At 56.1% G+C, this 16,678-nt stretch overlaps 1 protein-coding gene across 2 annotated transcripts; it reads left to right on the top strand.

Annotated features, from left to right (window-relative positions):
• The first annotated feature begins 8,314 nt into the window (after positions 1-8,314).
• LOC139079627 (major allergen Can f 1-like) lies at positions 8,315-16,261 on the top strand. Of its 2 annotated transcripts, XM_070595520.1 has the most exons (8): positions 8,315-8,411; positions 9,150-12,208; positions 12,580-12,710; positions 13,234-13,304; positions 13,855-13,965; positions 14,819-14,920; positions 15,085-15,111; positions 16,073-16,261. In XM_070595520.1, exons 2-7 carry the CDS (start codon positions 12,119-12,121, stop codon positions 15,108-15,110), a joined length of 531 nt encoding a protein of 176 aa, XP_070451621.1. In that variant the 5' UTR covers positions 8,315-8,411; positions 9,150-12,118; the 3' UTR covers position 15,111; positions 16,073-16,261. The 2 variants fall into 2 exon arrangements, with proteins under 2 accessions (XP_070451621.1, XP_070451622.1); XM_070595521.1 differs by lacking the exons at positions 8,315-8,411; positions 16,073-16,261 and having other exon boundaries at positions 11,976-12,208; positions 15,085-15,230.
• The last annotated feature ends 417 nt before the right edge of the window (positions 16,262-16,678 follow it).

Here is a 16,678-nt window from a genome sequence, read left to right as displayed (position 1 = left end):
TCCCAGAAAGCAATGGCAAGCTGCCAGAAAACAACCAGTTCAGGACTCTAGGAAGAGACGAAAGACCGAGTGAGGAGCATTTGAAGCTCAGGGAAGAACAGTGAGAGGCTGTGGTGTTTTTGCCCAGGACAGCTCCTGTCCGCACATCCTCAGTATGATGGCTCTATGAGGCGGGGGACAAGCCTGAAGGGCAGGTGGCTTCACTCTCAGAGGATGCCCACTTGATTTCTGCACAGGTTGGAAACCCCAGCCCCCAAGAATCTCTGGAAACAGCAGCTGTCTCACTGGCAAGCTGTCAAAGAAGGTCAATTGTGCAGCTGCCTGAGGCTGGACTGAGCAACAGAGCGGCCCACTAGCCAGAAGTGTAAGAGGGAGAACCAGGCAACAAGACAGACACGGGGGCCTTGATGGCTCCCACATATCCCTGAGGGTCTAGAAGGTTGTGTGTGTGTGCAGGCCTGTGCCCACTCAGGAGAGACCAGAGAGGGCTCTGGCTGTCTACTCACCCTGGCTCAGTGTGAGGCCCTGCACATGTGCAGAGGAGACAAGAGAAGGTTGGGAAAGAGGTACAGAGAAGACTTGTAAATGGCCAGAACTTTGAATGTGTTCCCCACCCCCACCCAGCTCTGTCGGCAAGGACTAGGAAACTTACTGGCTGAAATTGCTTGAGCACAACCTCTGACCAAGCACCGGCTGACCCCTGGGAAGCAAGAATTCAAAGCAAAAACAGAACGAAAGTAAACCGTGTTTAAAGAATCAAAGGAAAGTGTGCTGACAATGACTCATGAGGCGGAGAAAATAAAGAGATAGAAATATAAAAAAGAACGTAATGGAAATTCTGGAGTTGAAAAGTACCATAACTGGGATGAAAAATTCCCTAGAAGGGCTCAGCAGTACATCTGCAGTGGCAGAGGAAAGAATCCGCAAGCTCTGAAGGCAGATCAACAGAAATAATCCAACCTGAAGGACAGAACAAAATGAGGACGAAGGAGCAGAGCCTCACAGCTGTGGGACACAATCGGGCCTTTCAGTCCTCACACGGGAGTCTGAGACGAGAGGAGGAGGAGAGGGTGCAGAAAATATTAACTAAGTGTCTACTTAGTAAAGAAGAAGGCAATAGAGGAGGAACAGAGGAACATGCAGGAAACAAACAGCAAAAGGGCAGACGTGAATCCAACCATGGCAGTAATTCCATTAAATGTAAATGGATCAAACACTTCAACTGAGAGGCAGACACTCTCAGACCGGATGGAAAACCGCCACCCAACTCCGTGCTATCTGCAGGAGAAATGCTTCAGATTCGAGACACAGGTAGGTTGAAATGAAATGATGGAAAAAGAGACACATGCAAACATAGCCATGAGAGCTGGAGGAGTTCCGTTCATATCAGACAAATAGACTTTAGGTCAAAGGAAATATTACTAGAGACAAAGAGGGACATTTCATGATGAATGAAGGCTCAATTCTTCAGGAAGATAAAATCATTGTAGAGGCCTATGCATTTGACAACAAGGTCCCCCCAATGCGTGAAGGTTCCAGCTAGTACACTACGGCCAAAAAACAAACAAGCACCAAAGCCAAGGCCAGAAACGAGAGAGGAAAGACAGAGATTAAAGCTCCCACTTGGAAAGGAAGAAATGAAATGGTCTTTATTCACATTCAACATACTTCTGTATGTAGAAAGTCCTAGGGAATCAACAACAAGAAACCATGAAAACTAGTAAATGAGTTCACACAGTCTCAGGATACAAGATCAATATGCACAAATCAGTTGTATTTCTACACACTAGCAACAAACCATAAATGAAAGCAAGAAAAAATTCCAATCACAACAGCCCCCAAAGAATAACAGACTTAGGAAAAAACTTAACAAAAGAAGTGGAAGATTTGTGCACGGAACTACGAAACGTTGCTGAGGGAAATTCAGATGTTGTGAATAAATGGAGATATTCCATGTTCATGGATTGGAAGACTTGATATGGTCAAGATGGCAAATCTCCCCAAATCGATATATAGATTCAGTTCAATCACTGTCTAAATCCCAGTAGGATTGGGGGCGGGGGAAGGGACGGGTTGCAGAAATTTACAAGCTGATCTTAAAATTCATCCAGGATTGCAAGGGACCCAAATAGCCAAAATTATCTTGAAAAAGAAGAGCAAAGTTGGGGGACTTATATTTCTCTTTTCAAAACTTCCTATGAAGCTCCAGCAATCAAGATGGTGTGATGCTGCCATAAGGAGAAACACACAGATCAATGGAGTAAAATTAGACTCCAGTGATAATCCCTTCTCTTTATGGTTCACTGGTTCTGACAAGGTGCCAAGACAGTTCAACAGTGAAAGAGTACTGTTTTCTACTAATTCTGCTGGGATAATTGTATACCCACTCACAAAAAGATTAATTTAGGCCTGCACCTTGCAACATACTAAAAGATGAATCAAGATAGATTATAAACCTAAATAGAAGAGTTAAAACTATAGAACTTCTAGAAGAAAACATAGGAGAAAATCTTCATGACCTTGGGTTAGCCAGAATTCTTAGATATGTCACCAAAAGCATGATTCATTTAAAAAAATAAATAAATTGGACTTCATCAAAATGAAAAACTTTTGTGATTCAAAAAATAACATTATGAAAGTGGAAAGAGAAGCCATAGATTGGCGAAAATATGTGTAAATCATATATCTGATAAAGAACCTGTATCCATGATATATGAAGAGCTCTTAAAACTCGGTAATAACCAATAACAATAATAGGTCATAAAAATGAACAAATCAACTAAAAAATGGGTAAAAGACTTGAATATGCATGTCACCCAAGAAGATATATGAATGGCCGAAAGCACATGAATAGTGACTCAGCATCGTCAGTCCCTAGGAAAATGCAAATCAAAATCCAAATGCGATACCAGCTCACACCCACTAGAATGGCATCAGTCAAGAAAAGGGACAGTGACAAGTGTTGTCAAGGATGTGGAGAAATTGAGACCACCATGCACTGCTGGTGGGAATGTGAAATGGTGCCCCCACCATGAAAACAAACCGGCAGTTTTCCAAATGGGTAAACAGAGTCACTGTGTGACCCAGCAATTCCATTCCTAGGCATAGACTCGAGAGAATCGAAGGCACATGTCCACATGACAACTTGTATGTGAACATACATAGCAGGATTATTCATCGCAGGCAAAGGTGGAAACAACTCATATGCTCATCACCTGAAGAACGGACAAACAAAATGGGGTCCATCCATAGAATGGAACATCATTCAGCCATGAAAAGGAACGAAGCACAGACACCCGCTACAACATGGGTGAGACCTGAAAGCATGATGCTGAAGGGAAGGAGCCAGATGCGAGGCCACATGCTGTGTGATTCCCCTACATGAAATGTCCTAAACAGAAAAATCTACGGTGCTGGAAAGCAGATTTGTGGTTTCCAGGGGCTGAGGCAGGATTGGGAATTGATTGTTGGTGGAAGGGAGGGACCGTTTTAGGATGGCGGGAATGTTCTAGAACTAGATTTTGCTGAAGGCTGCACAACATTGCAAATGTACTGAAAATCATTGAATCGTACACTTAGCATGGACAAGTCTTCTGGAATGTAAAGCACACGTCAGCGAAGTCGTTAGAAGACAGTAGTCAGGAGGTCTAGAAGCGAGTCTCTGCCTTGACTGAGGCAAAGGACGAAGAGAGGACCTAAAAATCCTCCCGGAACTGAACAGCAGTGTCTAGAAGGCTGCTCCCCTGCGGGGGCTGGAGCAGAGCTCAAGGTGAGGCGTCACTGAGGGTTACAGCTCGGTCACCGTCCAATTCTCTGACTGTGTCTACGGTACCTACCACCTCCCCTTCCCCAAAACCAGACAGAGAGCAGACGGAAGCCTGCGGATTGCTGAAGAGAAAGCTCCTGCTGTCTCCAGCCTCCGGAAAGCTGGTGGTGGGTGAGCTGACCCTTGGGAGTGCCTGGCCCTGCTGTCTGGTGGCCAACACCGGGGGCTTCGAGCCAGCGACCAGCTTCACTGCCCCACAGAATGGCCGAGCCAGGGAAAGCCAGCGGGTACACGGATGTTGATGTTGTCTTTCCACGGGGCCGGTGAACCGCGTAATTGTGATGTGCATTTCCCCATGGAACAGCCAAGCCGGTGAAGCCAGCGTGCACACGGATGCTGATGTTGGCTTTCCATGGGGCCGGTGAAACAATCGTTTGAGCATGAGGACCTCAACATTTCGAGATAGGCACGGTTCGCCTCTGGAGTTTTAAAGGTCAGTTGCTACAGTTTTCAAGACACATCCTGTTGCTTTGTCCAGGTGCCTCTCTCCTTGTGGCTGGAAATCAGCAGGGACGCTGCCTTTGACCGTGGCCGGTGCAGAGCCCCCCAGCTCACGGCTCCTGACCTCTTGTTGCCCAGCACCCACCTCTCCCTTGATGTGCACACCATTGTGACCACACCACCCTCACACCCACACCACCCTCACACCCACACCACCTTCGCTGTCTGCTGTCCACAGCCCAGCCGTCCCAACCCTCACGGCATCCGCGCCAGGTCACGCACCCAGAGCCCTTGTGCTTTGCCTCACGCTGCTGAATCAACCCGGCCACATGTCGGCTCGTGTGGTTGGAGTCTAAGCTTTGGGCAGCCTCCCATGATGTCACTGAGGACCTGGGAGCTTCCATGCCTCTACTCAAAGGTCCACAGAGTTGGCTTGTCCTGACAGGGGTTCCTGTTGTGGTTCTCAGGTGCCCTCTCTGTGTCTCCTCTCACGTCTCCCTGGCTCATTCCGGAACAATCACCACGAGAGGGATGGGGTCACCGTTAATGAAACAGACTCACCCTGGAGCTGGGAGAGCCATCAGCGTCCACGAGGACACTGATCTGTGTGGGAGGAAGGAGGCAGGAGGATTGGACGCCGGGCGGCCACCAACAATGCCACCAACAGTGCCACCAACAATGCCACCAACAGTGCCACCAACAATGCCACCAACAGTGCCACCAACAGTGCCACCAACAATGCCACCAACAGTGCCACCAACAATGCCACCAACAGTGCCACCAACAGTGCCACCAACAATGCCACCAACAGCGTTATCAGACCCCTGGCTTCCTGCAGGGACGTGGTCCCAACGTGCACTGCGGCCCAAGGACACTGTCAGCCGGCTCCCTTACTGGACTCTGAGACGCCCGGGAAAACCCAAAAGAACGTGTTCGATGCCTACAAGGAAACAACGACTGCCTGAGGGACACGACGGGCACAGATTAAATGGAGAGTGAGCATGAAAGGGAGAAACCACGGCAAAGATTTGATCATCCCCAGATTAATCAGGTACCTAATGGCAACTGCAGCCTAAGCCCTGATGATTGTTGTTTCCCCTTTTTATAACAGAAGTGCCTACTGAAGCCTCGATTGCCGAGGCGTCCGTCTCTGAGAGGCGTTCCTTCTGAGGGCGCTCTCCAACACGCGTGCTGCCAGCCGCAGACCAGGTGAAGGACCGGTGCCCCCACCGAGGCTCCCGCGTTCCAGAAATCCTGGTTAATTCCAATTTCTCTTCCCGCGCTTTAAATTCTCACACTTGTGTTTTAAATGCACAAAGAGAGAACCCATGAAACTCCAGGCCCCACCCTCGACCCCAACAAAGGCCGAACCCCAGGCCCTCGCACGCGTTCTCTCCCTCCACCCGCGGCCTCACTGGGTGGCCAGGCGTGCTGTGTAGTTGCCAGGTCCTGTCGGTAGGAAACGTTTACTTCTCACAGTTGTTGCTGAAGGGCGTCCTGCTGTCATCACGAGACCCACAGGGGCCGGTCCAGCCAACACTGGCTGCTGACAGGCTGAGACCAGCAGGGAACAGCAGCCCAGACAAACTCCCGGGGAGGACCTTTTATTGGGGGGGAAGTGAGATTATAGGCAATTGACATTTTTTTCTTAAAAACGTAAATTTACAATGCAAATATATCGCCTTCTATTCAATGCAAATAACCCTTTTTGATCCTGATTATACAAAAATCAGAAAAGGCTGAAAATTCAAAAGTAGGAGTTAAAAATCCTGTCTGGGTGAGCCCTGCACCCAGAGGGCCGCCTTTCTATTGGTATTTGGTCTTTCGTGGGGTCATCCCATGGGCAGGTACCACCAGGGGCTCGCAAACCAAAAAGGAAAGAAACTAGAGAGAATTTTCAAGGATGTGGCAATTCAGACGCGGCCGTGCCTGGCGTGTGCTGGGGTGAGCCTGAGATAGGGGCGGCCCCTCAGTCCTTCTTGGCTCCAGGCACCTCTTCAAAGTGCCGGCCCAGCCCGGCTGTGGGCGGTGCAGGGGGTCCTCGTGCAGAAGGCGCTGCAGGACCTGGGGAGACGGAGGGCGCCATGGCCGCTGGGTGTGAGCCCCGTCTGCGTCTGCACGGCCTCTGAGCGAGCTGCCCCTTACCCGCCGCCCCCCGCCCTCCTCCAGCTCCTGGTCAGGGCAAGGCCAAGGGACACCGGTCAGCCCTGGATGAATGCTGGTGGTCCCGTAGGTGGCAGTGGGAGGACGCAGGGGCAGACGTTTTGTAGAGCTTCGGACGCCTGTTGACATTCACCATGTGGGCTCCACTTGGTCCAGAAATTCCACTTACGGCAGTTAATGAGACTCATCCTGCTTCTGCTCAAAATGTGTTCCAAGGATGGTGTGTTTTTCGTGTGGAACACATCAAAGTCACGTTAGTGGTAAAACAGAGGGCTGCTTTTAGAATGTCGTGCACATGGGAGGTGGAAAGTTCTGGAAGGTGTGAGCCGTGGTCAGCCACGGGGAGGGGCCTGTGTGCGCTGGGTGGTGGGTGACGGTGACGGGAGCATCACGTCTTCCTCCACGTGCTTCTGAATGTGCTTCTGTCGGCAGATGAGAGCAGATCAGAGTACAATTAAAATGTTAAATCTGTCTTCATGTATCTTCAATATTGAAAATAATTGTTTTTTTGAAAATCGAGGTTATGGCAAAAGATCAAAGACACTATAAAACTTCGACCCTGTGGCTACCTCGTTATTTACTCATGCGTTCCCATATCTCGGACACTTAGGTCATTTTTAAATTTCACGATTACGAGACTGGCATAAGTGGTTTTATCCATAAATCTTTGTCTGCGTCTCCGAGCCTTTCCCCAGAAAGCACTTTCCAACCACAGGACGTTTGTGCAGTGCCAGCCCGGGGAGGGGCTTCCTGGCGCTCACCTAGGAGAGGGCCGGCGCTCATGTAGACAGGCGGAGGGTGGGGCCTCCTCTCAGGCCGGTCTCAGGGCCCCACCTGCACACCTCAGCCTCCCGCCAGCAGCTGTGTGGGGGGTGGGGGGCTGCTCCAGGGGCGGGGGGCCCGAGGCCTGGGAGGCCGGCTGGGCCGAGCATCCAGGAGGCGAGCGGGGCAGTTTCAGGCTGCGCCCTTCAGACCCCTGATATGACTCCTCCCTCTCCGCTGCTGCTCTGTGTCCTGACTCCCAGGGTCGTCAGGGAAAGCGCACAGGCTGTCACCCTGCAGTATAGTCCAGGGGTGGTTCCCGGGCTGACCCTCAAGCTCCCAGCTGCAGAGCAAGGGGTCCAGTCCCCCAGGAAAAAGCCTGGCTACCAGCCTAGCATGTTCACGGTGAGGCCCCTCCACCCCTGTGGGCTGAAGGCGCCCAGGCTGGCCAAGGCCGTCCTGCCAGGACCTTGTGTTGACCGCACCAGGACCCCCGACGTGGCTCCCAGACGCCAACCCTGGGCGAGGGCTGCCTTCAGAATCCCTGTTCCCTGGGATCCGCCTTCTGCGACGAGGCTGCGAGGAGCTCTGTGCTGGCGGAGCAGGAGCGGAAGGCTGGCAAAGCCTCTGCAGGAGGCCACGTCTACTGCCATCAACCTGGCAGCCGAGGCGGGAGGACACGGGTGTAGGTGGCCTCCAGGCACGTTCCTGTTTGTGTGACATTCACCGTGACACGGAACAAACTGGCGGTACAAAGGGCTCCTGTGTTCTGATAAGCCAAGGGCCTTGCAGGAGCTCAAGGAGAAGAAAGAGCCAGAACGCAAACAAGCACAACCTCTCCTGAAAGCAGACCCCTGGGCAAACACGGGGCCCTCGGCTTCCCGGCCGCACCCTGGGCTCTGCGGTCAAGTGCAGATCAGCTCACGCTAAGTCGATTCGGCTCGGCTGGGTTAAGTTCAAGGCCATTGGGAGCCCAGCCCTGAGGGAGCGAGTGAGCCCAGGAGGTGGGGAGAGGCCAGGATCTGAACCGTCGAGTGACAAGGGTCCTTCACGACACGCACCATCCACTGTGACACGGGACACGCAGGGCGGTGCAGCTGTAGGCCGGGCGGTCAGGCCCTTCTTCCCAGGAGGTGGCGGCTGTTCTGGGCTTGGCAGGACGACAGCAGAGGCTGGACGGACGCAGGACAGGGAGGTGGACGAACACGCCCCAACTCAGGCAGGCGGGGGTCATGGGGTCAACTCGTGGAGCCTCTGGGGGCCAGTCAGGAGACAAGGAGGCTCCACATGGACAAACTGGCACAGACTGGTTTAGAGCAAAAAGAATAAAAATTATGAATCCAAATTAGATATGAGAAATATTTATTTGGAGTGAGAAAAAGACTCAGAAAACTCACATATTTAAAAAGCTGATAAGGGGGCTGGTCCGGTGGCAGAGTGGCTAAGTTCACGTGCTCTGCTTCGGCGGTCTGGGGTTTGCAGGTTCCGGATCCCGAATGCAGACCCAGCACTGCCTATCAACCCACGCTGTGGCGGCGTCCCACATACAAAACGGAGGAAGATGGGCACACGTGTTAGCTCAGAGCACACACACACACACACACACACACACACACACACACACAGCTGATAAGTACCATGAACATCACCAAATCCAGGAACCACCACCCACTCCGACTCCCTGCCGCCCGGCCCACCTCTAGAAACCTCCTTTTCCTGGTCTTTCAGCCACTGCTCCTGATTCCTCTGAAACTACTGTTCCACTATTCCCGTAAAGATAACTCACACTCTGCCCCGCACGGGAGATCGAAATTCCTTTTTTATCACTGATGTTGGGATGCAGAAGACACGTAACTTCCGACACGGATGTATGTGCTCACTGTGGTTCTGCTGTGGGTCTTTGGTCCATAAATAGAATTCTGATCAGTTCTGTTTTGTGTGGTTTCCATCTAAACAGCATAAAAGCGTGTGGTGCGTTGACACACGTTGCACCGTCAAGCAGTTGGGACAGAGCGGGCTCGCGTTTGACCAGACTTCACTGAGAACTGAACCCGGCTCACAGGCGTCCACCCCGGGGGCGTGAGGGAACTGATCGCACACTCGCCTCGGGCTTCGCGCAGAATGAAGCTGGCGTCTCCCCCCACCGCTCATGTGCCTTCTGTGTTGTGACCCGTAGCTGACACAGGTGGGTCAGGACGCCATGTGCGTCAGTCCAGAGCAGCGGCAGGAATATTCCCGAAAACCAAGACGACCCGGGAAGCCAGCTCGGCACTAAAGTGACCGTTACCTTCAACACGTCCCACTGAACCCAAAACTGCCCTCGGCCCCTGAACACGAGGAGAGAGATGGCTCCACAAATTGACAGAATCTCGTGATCACGGGAGCACCTGGCTGCAGCGTGGAGGAGGCCCAAGGGGGACGTCTAGTGTCTGTGTGAGGCCGCAGAACTGCGGGACCCCAGGCATGCGAGCCTGCGATGTTGCTGGTGGTTGCCATTGCTCTCACGTGGGGCACAGTTCACGCCCAGACGCAGACGGTGAGAGCTGCCGAGAGCCACATCCCAGCGACGCCTGTTGTCAGAGGGGCTCCGAGACGGCGTCTCCACTTGGTTCCAGTCGGCAGTGATGCTGAGCACCCTCAGGAGCCCGGCGGCCCCGGCCCCTCCTTGTGATTGCCTGTCCCGTTTGCTCTCCCCTGGTTGTCGTTTCCTAACTCTTTGGTCCGTCTGTCCGTCCGTGTGCTCTCCATCTCGAAGCCCCACAGCAGTCGCGCCCATTGCAGACATTCCCTCCAGGCTGACCTTTGACCTCTGTGGTCCCTTCAGCGCTTCCCTCACAGCTGGGGGGGGTCTGTCTCTGGGCTGCAAAGGTGTCAGCCCTTGTTTCCTTTACAGGGTTTGAAAGGTTTGCTTTTCGTACGTAAGCCTTTAAATCTGGCTGGAATAATTGTGAGCGATGTGAGGTGGGGAGGTGAGCTTGTGTGTCTTTCCCACGTGGACACCCAGTTCCACTCCTGTAGTGTTTTCCCCACAAGTGCTCTTGCCCGCTGTGCTGTGCACCTGCTTTCCCGGCTCCGCCCAGGGCTGTTCCTGGGCGTCTCTTCCACCCTCTGAGCCGTCGGTGTCGCCCTGTGACCGCACCTCTCCCCCCTCCCCCGGTCTCTGAGGCTGACCCCTGCGGCCTGCCTGCCATCCGCACACCTGCACAGCCGCTCAGCCGCTCTCGTCTGCCTCAGCTCACGTCCCGCGTCACTCCCGATGCCATTCAGTTGTTCTTTCCCAATGTTTCCAGCAGTCTCCCTAGAAGTCGATCTAGTTAATGTGTTTTCCCCAAAGAGCCAATTTCATGTGTGTAGCTTACTTTCACTGGCTTTTGAGTTTTCTATTTACTACAGTGTCCACCTTCGATGTTTATCATTGTTCCTATTTCCTGTCTCCTCGTTGTCCACGCTCTGGCCGCTCTCATTTCACGGTTTCTCGTCCTGTCTCGTCTCCAGGCGTCCTCATCACGCTCCTCTTCTAAAGCGTCTTCACTCGTCCTGCTCCCCGGAGTGAGTTCCGGTCCAGACCGCTCACCTTGAGCCTGTCTCTCTTCACCTGGTCTTGCTGTGGGTGATTTGGAGCGTGGGGCACCAGCTCCCTTTCGGGCGGGATGCAGAACCCACGCAGGCTTGCCCCTCTGTCACCTTGTTGTCATCGTGCTCCGTCTGCCAGTTTTGTCGTAGCCTCTGCCTCCCACTCCCGGCCCAGGCGTCTGTTCTGCTGCCCGACAGGGGGGTGTGGGGACTCACAGAGAAAGTCACTGCTCGGAGGACGGCTCGTCTCCCGTCTGCTTTGGAGGTGACATCACGTCCTCTCACCTGCCGGGCCAGGGCTGCAGCCCCACTCACCAGGCTGTGCTGCTCCTGCGTCCTGATTTGATGTGTGTGTGTGAGCATGTATGTATGTGCATGTCTGAGTGAATGAGTGTGAGTGTGTATGCATGTGTGTATCTGTGTGCATGCATATGTGCTTATGTGTATGCATATGTGTCTGTGTGTGAATGTGTATGCATATGTGTAAACGTGTATGTGTGTGTGAATGCGTGTCTCTGTGTATGCGTATCTCTGTGTGTATGCACGCATGTGTGAATGTGTGTCTGTGTATACGTATGTGTGCACGCATGTGTCCGTGTGTATGCACATGTGTATGCATGTGTGCCTATGTATGCATGTGTGTGTGCACGTGTGTGTGAATGTGTGTGTGTATACATATGTTCACATTTCCATCTACGTGTCCTGGTTTGCATTCTTTATCTCTCATCTGCTGCTCCTCTGTACATGGAGCAGAGAGGGTGTGTCAAAGTGACTACTTATTGCACATCTTGTCAGGAGTGTAGACATGCTCTTTAAACACACCCGTCGTCACGCTCACATAGTAGGTCCCTCTTTCTTGATGCTGAATCTGAAGTTAAGTAGCCTAACCCAGGAGGGCCAGCTGTAACCAAGCCCGTGGCTCTAAGGTCCAGCCCACATCCTCTCTGGCAGCGAGCTGGTCAGCCCAGCCTGCGGTGACGGGCGGGAGGGGGGCCGCTGGCACCGCTCACGTCCCTCGGTGCCTCTGCTCACGGAAGCCTCCACTCCTGCACTCCGACTGCCCCTCCCGGATGCTGCCTGCAGATCCGTCCCTCTAGATGGTGGCGCTGCCTCGATGACCCTTCGTGGTTAACCAGAGCCGTTCAGCAACGTCCAACAATACTGACATTTCATCTGCTCCACTGCGGAACTGGCCACGGTTTATGGCCAGGAAGGGATTGTCAATTGTCTGTGCCAAGTTCCCGTGGGACCCTGGGCCAGCGGGTATAAAGGGTGGCTGTGTGAGAGGCCGGCACAGCCTCTCCGACCCCAGCAAGTGACCTGTCAGGTGGCCGTGAGCACAGACCCCTGGAGATGAAGACCCTGCTCCTGACCATCGGCCTCAGCCTCATTGCTGCCCTGCAGGCCCAGGACCCCCTGGCCTTGGGCGAGGAGACTCCGGACGTGAGGCTCAGATGGGGCAGGCTGGCTGGAGGCGGCGTGGGGAGGGGCAGAGACACTCATTTTAGGATCAGGCATTAACCCCTGGCCCTGAGGGAATGGTCAGACAGAGGAGTCTGTGCCCGATGGTCCCAGGATGCAGAGGGCCCCTGGGAGCAAGGGCACCGGTGGTCTCGCTGACCTGCAGGGGCCCGGAGCCGGCATCTGGGTGGGTCTGGCGAGGGTGCTGGGCATATGCTGGGGGGGGGTGGGGGGGGTGGGCTGGGAAGCGCTCCAAGCCCCCAGCCCTGGGGGTGGGGTAGAGTCTGGGGCTGCAGAGCGGGAGGGGGAGGCCGTGGGGTCGGCCGGAGCCCTGATGGGGGGAACATCCCCAGGTCTCAGGGAAATGGTATCTGAAGGCCGTGACCGCTGACCAGGAGATTCCCGGGGAGAAGCCTGAGTTGGTGACTCCCATGATCCTCACGGTCCTGGAGGGGGGCAACCTGGAGGCCAAAGCGACCGTGAAGTGAGTGTCAGCCGGCTGGGTAGCTGGCAACGACCCTCGGCCTTCCCTCCCCACACCAGGAGAGCCAGCATCTGTGGGGCAGGCAGACCACGCCGGTGTCCTTCTCAGGCCCTCCTACAGCACTCAGCCCTGGCAGCTTTGAGGGGGCACCGCCATGGAGGGTGCCTCATGCAGGGGCACCGTGCAGGGGAGAGATCCCCAGACTTAGGGCACTGAGGAGGGGAGGGGCCGCGGATGGGCCTCGTGGGCCGTGAGGGGCAGTGCTGGCTGATTGAGGGGGCTGCACCCCACCCCCCACCTGGAGGGAGCCCCAGGGAGCTGTCACGCATGACTGAAGGCCCAGTCAGTGCCTGGACTTGAGGTGGGAGAAACGTGCTCCCCCGCCAGGCCCACTTTGGATCCCAGGCCACCGTTACGGGCTTTGCCCTGCGGCTGCTCCAAGGCGGGGGCCCTACCGGGGCTGGCTGTGTTTCCAAAGTGGGTACACCCACGGCAGCATCACCACATGGCTTCTGTGTTCCAGGGTGAGGGGTCAGTGCCAGGAGACGAAACTGGTGCTGGAGAAAACCAATGAGCCCGGCAAATACACGGCCGGTGAGTCTTGGAGCCCCAGCCGGGTGGTGCCCCACACACTGGGGGAGCCGGGGGCAGCCTGCGCATTTCTGGGGAGGCATTTTAGCCTGAGAAGCCCCGCTCCTTTCTGACCCCATTAAATGTACACCCTCTCCTCCCTCTGGTCAGTTTGCCCTGAAGATATGATCACTTGACACTAAGAGCCAGGAGGGACACATTGTCCCAGGAGGGACTGGACCGCCCAGGGGCCCCGCTGGGTTATGGCTGTGCCCACGTCAGGGGCGAGGAGCAGAGTCGTATCTGGTTGTTGGGGACTGAGCACCCCACACTCCGACCTGCTCCAACTCCATGCCCCGAAACCTCTCTGTGGTCCGTTGGTTGGGGATGTGACCCTCTTTCTGGTATGGGGCTCTCCCGGTGTGTTGGGTCCTCAAGAGGTGGAGACCTCACGGCCTGAGCAGCTGGGAGCATGTGGAAACTGGAGGGTCCACCAGGCTGGGCGCTGGGCGAGCTCCAGGTCTTCCTGGAGGGTCACATGGCTTATTCAGCTCGTGCCACCGTCCTTCCGCAGACGAGGGCAGGCGCGTGGTGCACATCTCGCCGTCGAACGTGATGGACCACTACGTTCTTTACTGTGAAGGCGAGCTCCGGGGGAAGCAGATCCGGATGGCGAAGCTCGTGGGTGAGGGTCCCGCATCCCAGTGCCTGCAAACCCTCCTCCCTCCCCCTCCTCCCCGTGCCTCCTCCTCTTAGGAGAAGCCACCGGCGGCTCCTTCCAACTGCTTTTCCTGAAGGGAGCACTCATTCCCATCCCTGGAGCTCAGGATCCGGGTTTCCCAGTCTCGGTGTCTGCAGTGGGAACACAGGAGGGCAGAGGACCACTGTGGGGACAGGGATCCAAATGTCACAGATGTCACTGGGTGGGCCACTCGTTCACAGGGACCACCCCTTGCAGTGTCCACCTCAGCACCGTTCCTTTGGGGTCTCCCACGGGGGAGAAGAGCAGTGTGTGCATGGAGCTGCAAGGGAAGGAAATTCCAGCTCCTGGGGCTTAATTCCGGGATGGCGGGAGCTCAAGGAGGCATTGGGGCATCAGGACTGTCTCGGCCTGAAGACAAGGGGCCCCCAGGTGCTCTCCTGCATGCTCCCCACAGCCAGGAGCGCAGCGGAAGTCAGTCCAGAGGGGACGGCACGGGGTCCGGGGGCCCCGAGGGGAAGTACTCTCCTCTGTGGCTGGGCAGGTCCTGCCGGTCGTCCTCACTCCAGGAGACCCCCAGGTGTGCTCATGAAGAGCACCCCGTTCCTCCCAGGCCTGCCGCACGGCGCCCACTGGGCACTCACAGCTCCCAGTCCTCTCTTTCCAGCCGAGCCCTCCTCCCGGCCGGAGGGACCTCGGGGTCCAGCCCCGACGTGGGCGCATGGTCTCCTGCCCCAGCTCTGCGGCGGCCCATCCATCTCTGCCCCAGGCTGGGCTGGAGATGCCAGCCTGCTCCCGTTCTGCCCCTCACCCTCGCATCTCCTGATTTCACTGACAGGAAGAGACGCGGAGAACAACCAGGGGGCCCTGGAGGATTTTAAGACGTTCGCGAGAGACAAAGGGTTCGACCCGGAGAAGATCTTCACGCTCACGCCCCATGGTAGGGAGTACACCCTCGCCTGATCCTGCCCGGGCCCCGCGCTGGGACGGGCAGCAGAGCCAATTTAGAGAACGCTAAATGTCCTTCCTGGGGTCACGTGAAGTGTCGGCCCCGACTGATTCTCTGGGGTCTCCTGAGCCGTGTGTGTCTCCTTTTTTCTGCAGAAACCTGCTCTCCAGGAAGCGATTAGGGTAAGCGATTAGGGACGTGTGGTCTATCTCCCACCCCTGCTCCCACCGGGACAGGAGACCCTCTCGGCCAGGCAGGTGGAGAGCCTGCTCCTGGAGTCGCCCGGGCCCCTGAGCCTCGCCTGCAGATTCGGTCTCGCAGAGCAGTGCCCGGCAGTGAGGAAATCCCTCTGGAGTGAGCGCTCCAGGGGCTGGGGTGCTGGGGGAGACTGTCTAGCTCCTGACACTGCGGTGTGCCTGCCAGCAGGGGTGACATCCCTCCTCACCCCTGAGTAGTCATCGTGACTTTGTTTACCCAATGAGTTGCTTAAAAGATTCAGAAATACGGCACCCATGAGCGGGGTACTTCAGACCTCCTGGGGTCCTTACCAACTGCATGTCCTTTTGGAAACTGGAGTTTCAGTGACTTACCCAAGTTCACTGCCCAGGGGTGGGCAGAGCCAGAGCCCAGAGAGCAACCCCGTTCCCTCTTTGCCCTCCCGTTGGCCAGAAGTGGCCCCGACACACTTTCACACGAGAGCGTGGATGCTGTGGGCAGCCTACAGGAAGGTCTCCTCCAGGTCCTCAGATCCAGCGGCCAGAGCCTGAGGACACAGCACCTACCCCCACACTGCAGCCCCCAGAACCCGGCGCCTGCCCCCACGGCAGCCCCAGAACCCAGCACCTCCCCCGACATGGTGGCCCCAGAACTCAGCACCCACCCCCACACTGCAGCCCCCAGAACCCGGCACCTGCCCCCACGGCAGCCCCAGAACCCAGCACCTCCCCCGACATGGTGGCCCCAGAACTCAGCACCTGCCCACACATGGCACCCCGAAACCTCGGCACCTGCCCACACACGGCAGCCCCAGAACCCAGCACCTGCCCCCACACAGCACCCCCAGACCTCGGCACCTGCTCCCACAAGGCAGTCCCTCCCGGCCTCCCCCGTCCTGGTCTCAGTGACCCTCCCCCTCCTCTCCAGGACGAGGGGGCACCGGGGCTCCACAGCAGCCCTGAGGCGGCAGCACCAGGACCCTCCATCCTGAAGGACACAGACAGAGTCCCTGACCAGGAGCCTGGGTCACCTCCTGCCACCCTTCCTGCACCTCCACCCCCTCCTCCCCCGCCCTGCATCCCCCTCCTGGTTCCGCATAAAGAGCTTCAGCAGTTCCTGGTGCCTCTGCCTGTCTGTGGGTCCATCGGGTGGACCGGGAACGGGGAGGATGTAGGCAAGCTGGGGCGGGCACAGCAGGAGGACCCAGCAGCGTCCTGGTTCCCTCTGGTGGATGGTGCAGTCCAATGGGCATGAGGGTCCAGGCGGAGGGGGTAGGTGCTGCCACTCTGCCCGAGGGTCCTCTGGGGGCTTTCTGCAGGTCTGGTGCCCACCAATCCAGGTTCTGGTGGTGGTCTGTTTGGGGAGAGGGGGCGTGAGGGTGACAGGGTTGGCTCCAGCCTCGAGGCGGGAACATGTGTGCGGTGGGATCACCTGGCCCCCGGCCCCCGACTGGCTGGAGGTGGTGGCAGGAGTGAGGGGGAGGTCAGGCAGGAGGCCAGGCTTCCCCGGGCCACCAGGACGAGGACAGCATGA

This window comes from Equus przewalskii, chromosome 26, assembly GCF_037783145.1.
Source record: "Equus przewalskii isolate Varuska chromosome 26, EquPr2, whole genome shotgun sequence".
Classification (NCBI taxonomy): domain Eukaryota; kingdom Metazoa; phylum Chordata; class Mammalia; order Perissodactyla; family Equidae; genus Equus; species Equus przewalskii.
This window is presented reverse-complemented; position numbering and strand designations above follow the sequence as displayed.

Excerpts from the sequence above, each read along its gene's own strand:
- LOC139079627 (XM_070595520.1), top strand. The coding sequence starts at position 12,119 with ATGAAGACCCTGCTCCTGACCATCGGCCTCAGCCTCATTGCTGCCCTG. Across the intron at positions 12,209-12,579 it reads TGGGCGAGGAGACTCCGGAC|GTCTCAGGGAAATGGTATCT; the intron begins GTGAGGCTCAGA and ends GAACATCCCCAG. Across the intron at positions 14,921-15,084 it reads CTTCACGCTCACGCCCCATG|AAACCTGCTCTCCAGGAAGC; the intron begins GTAGGGAGTACA and ends TTTTTTCTGCAG.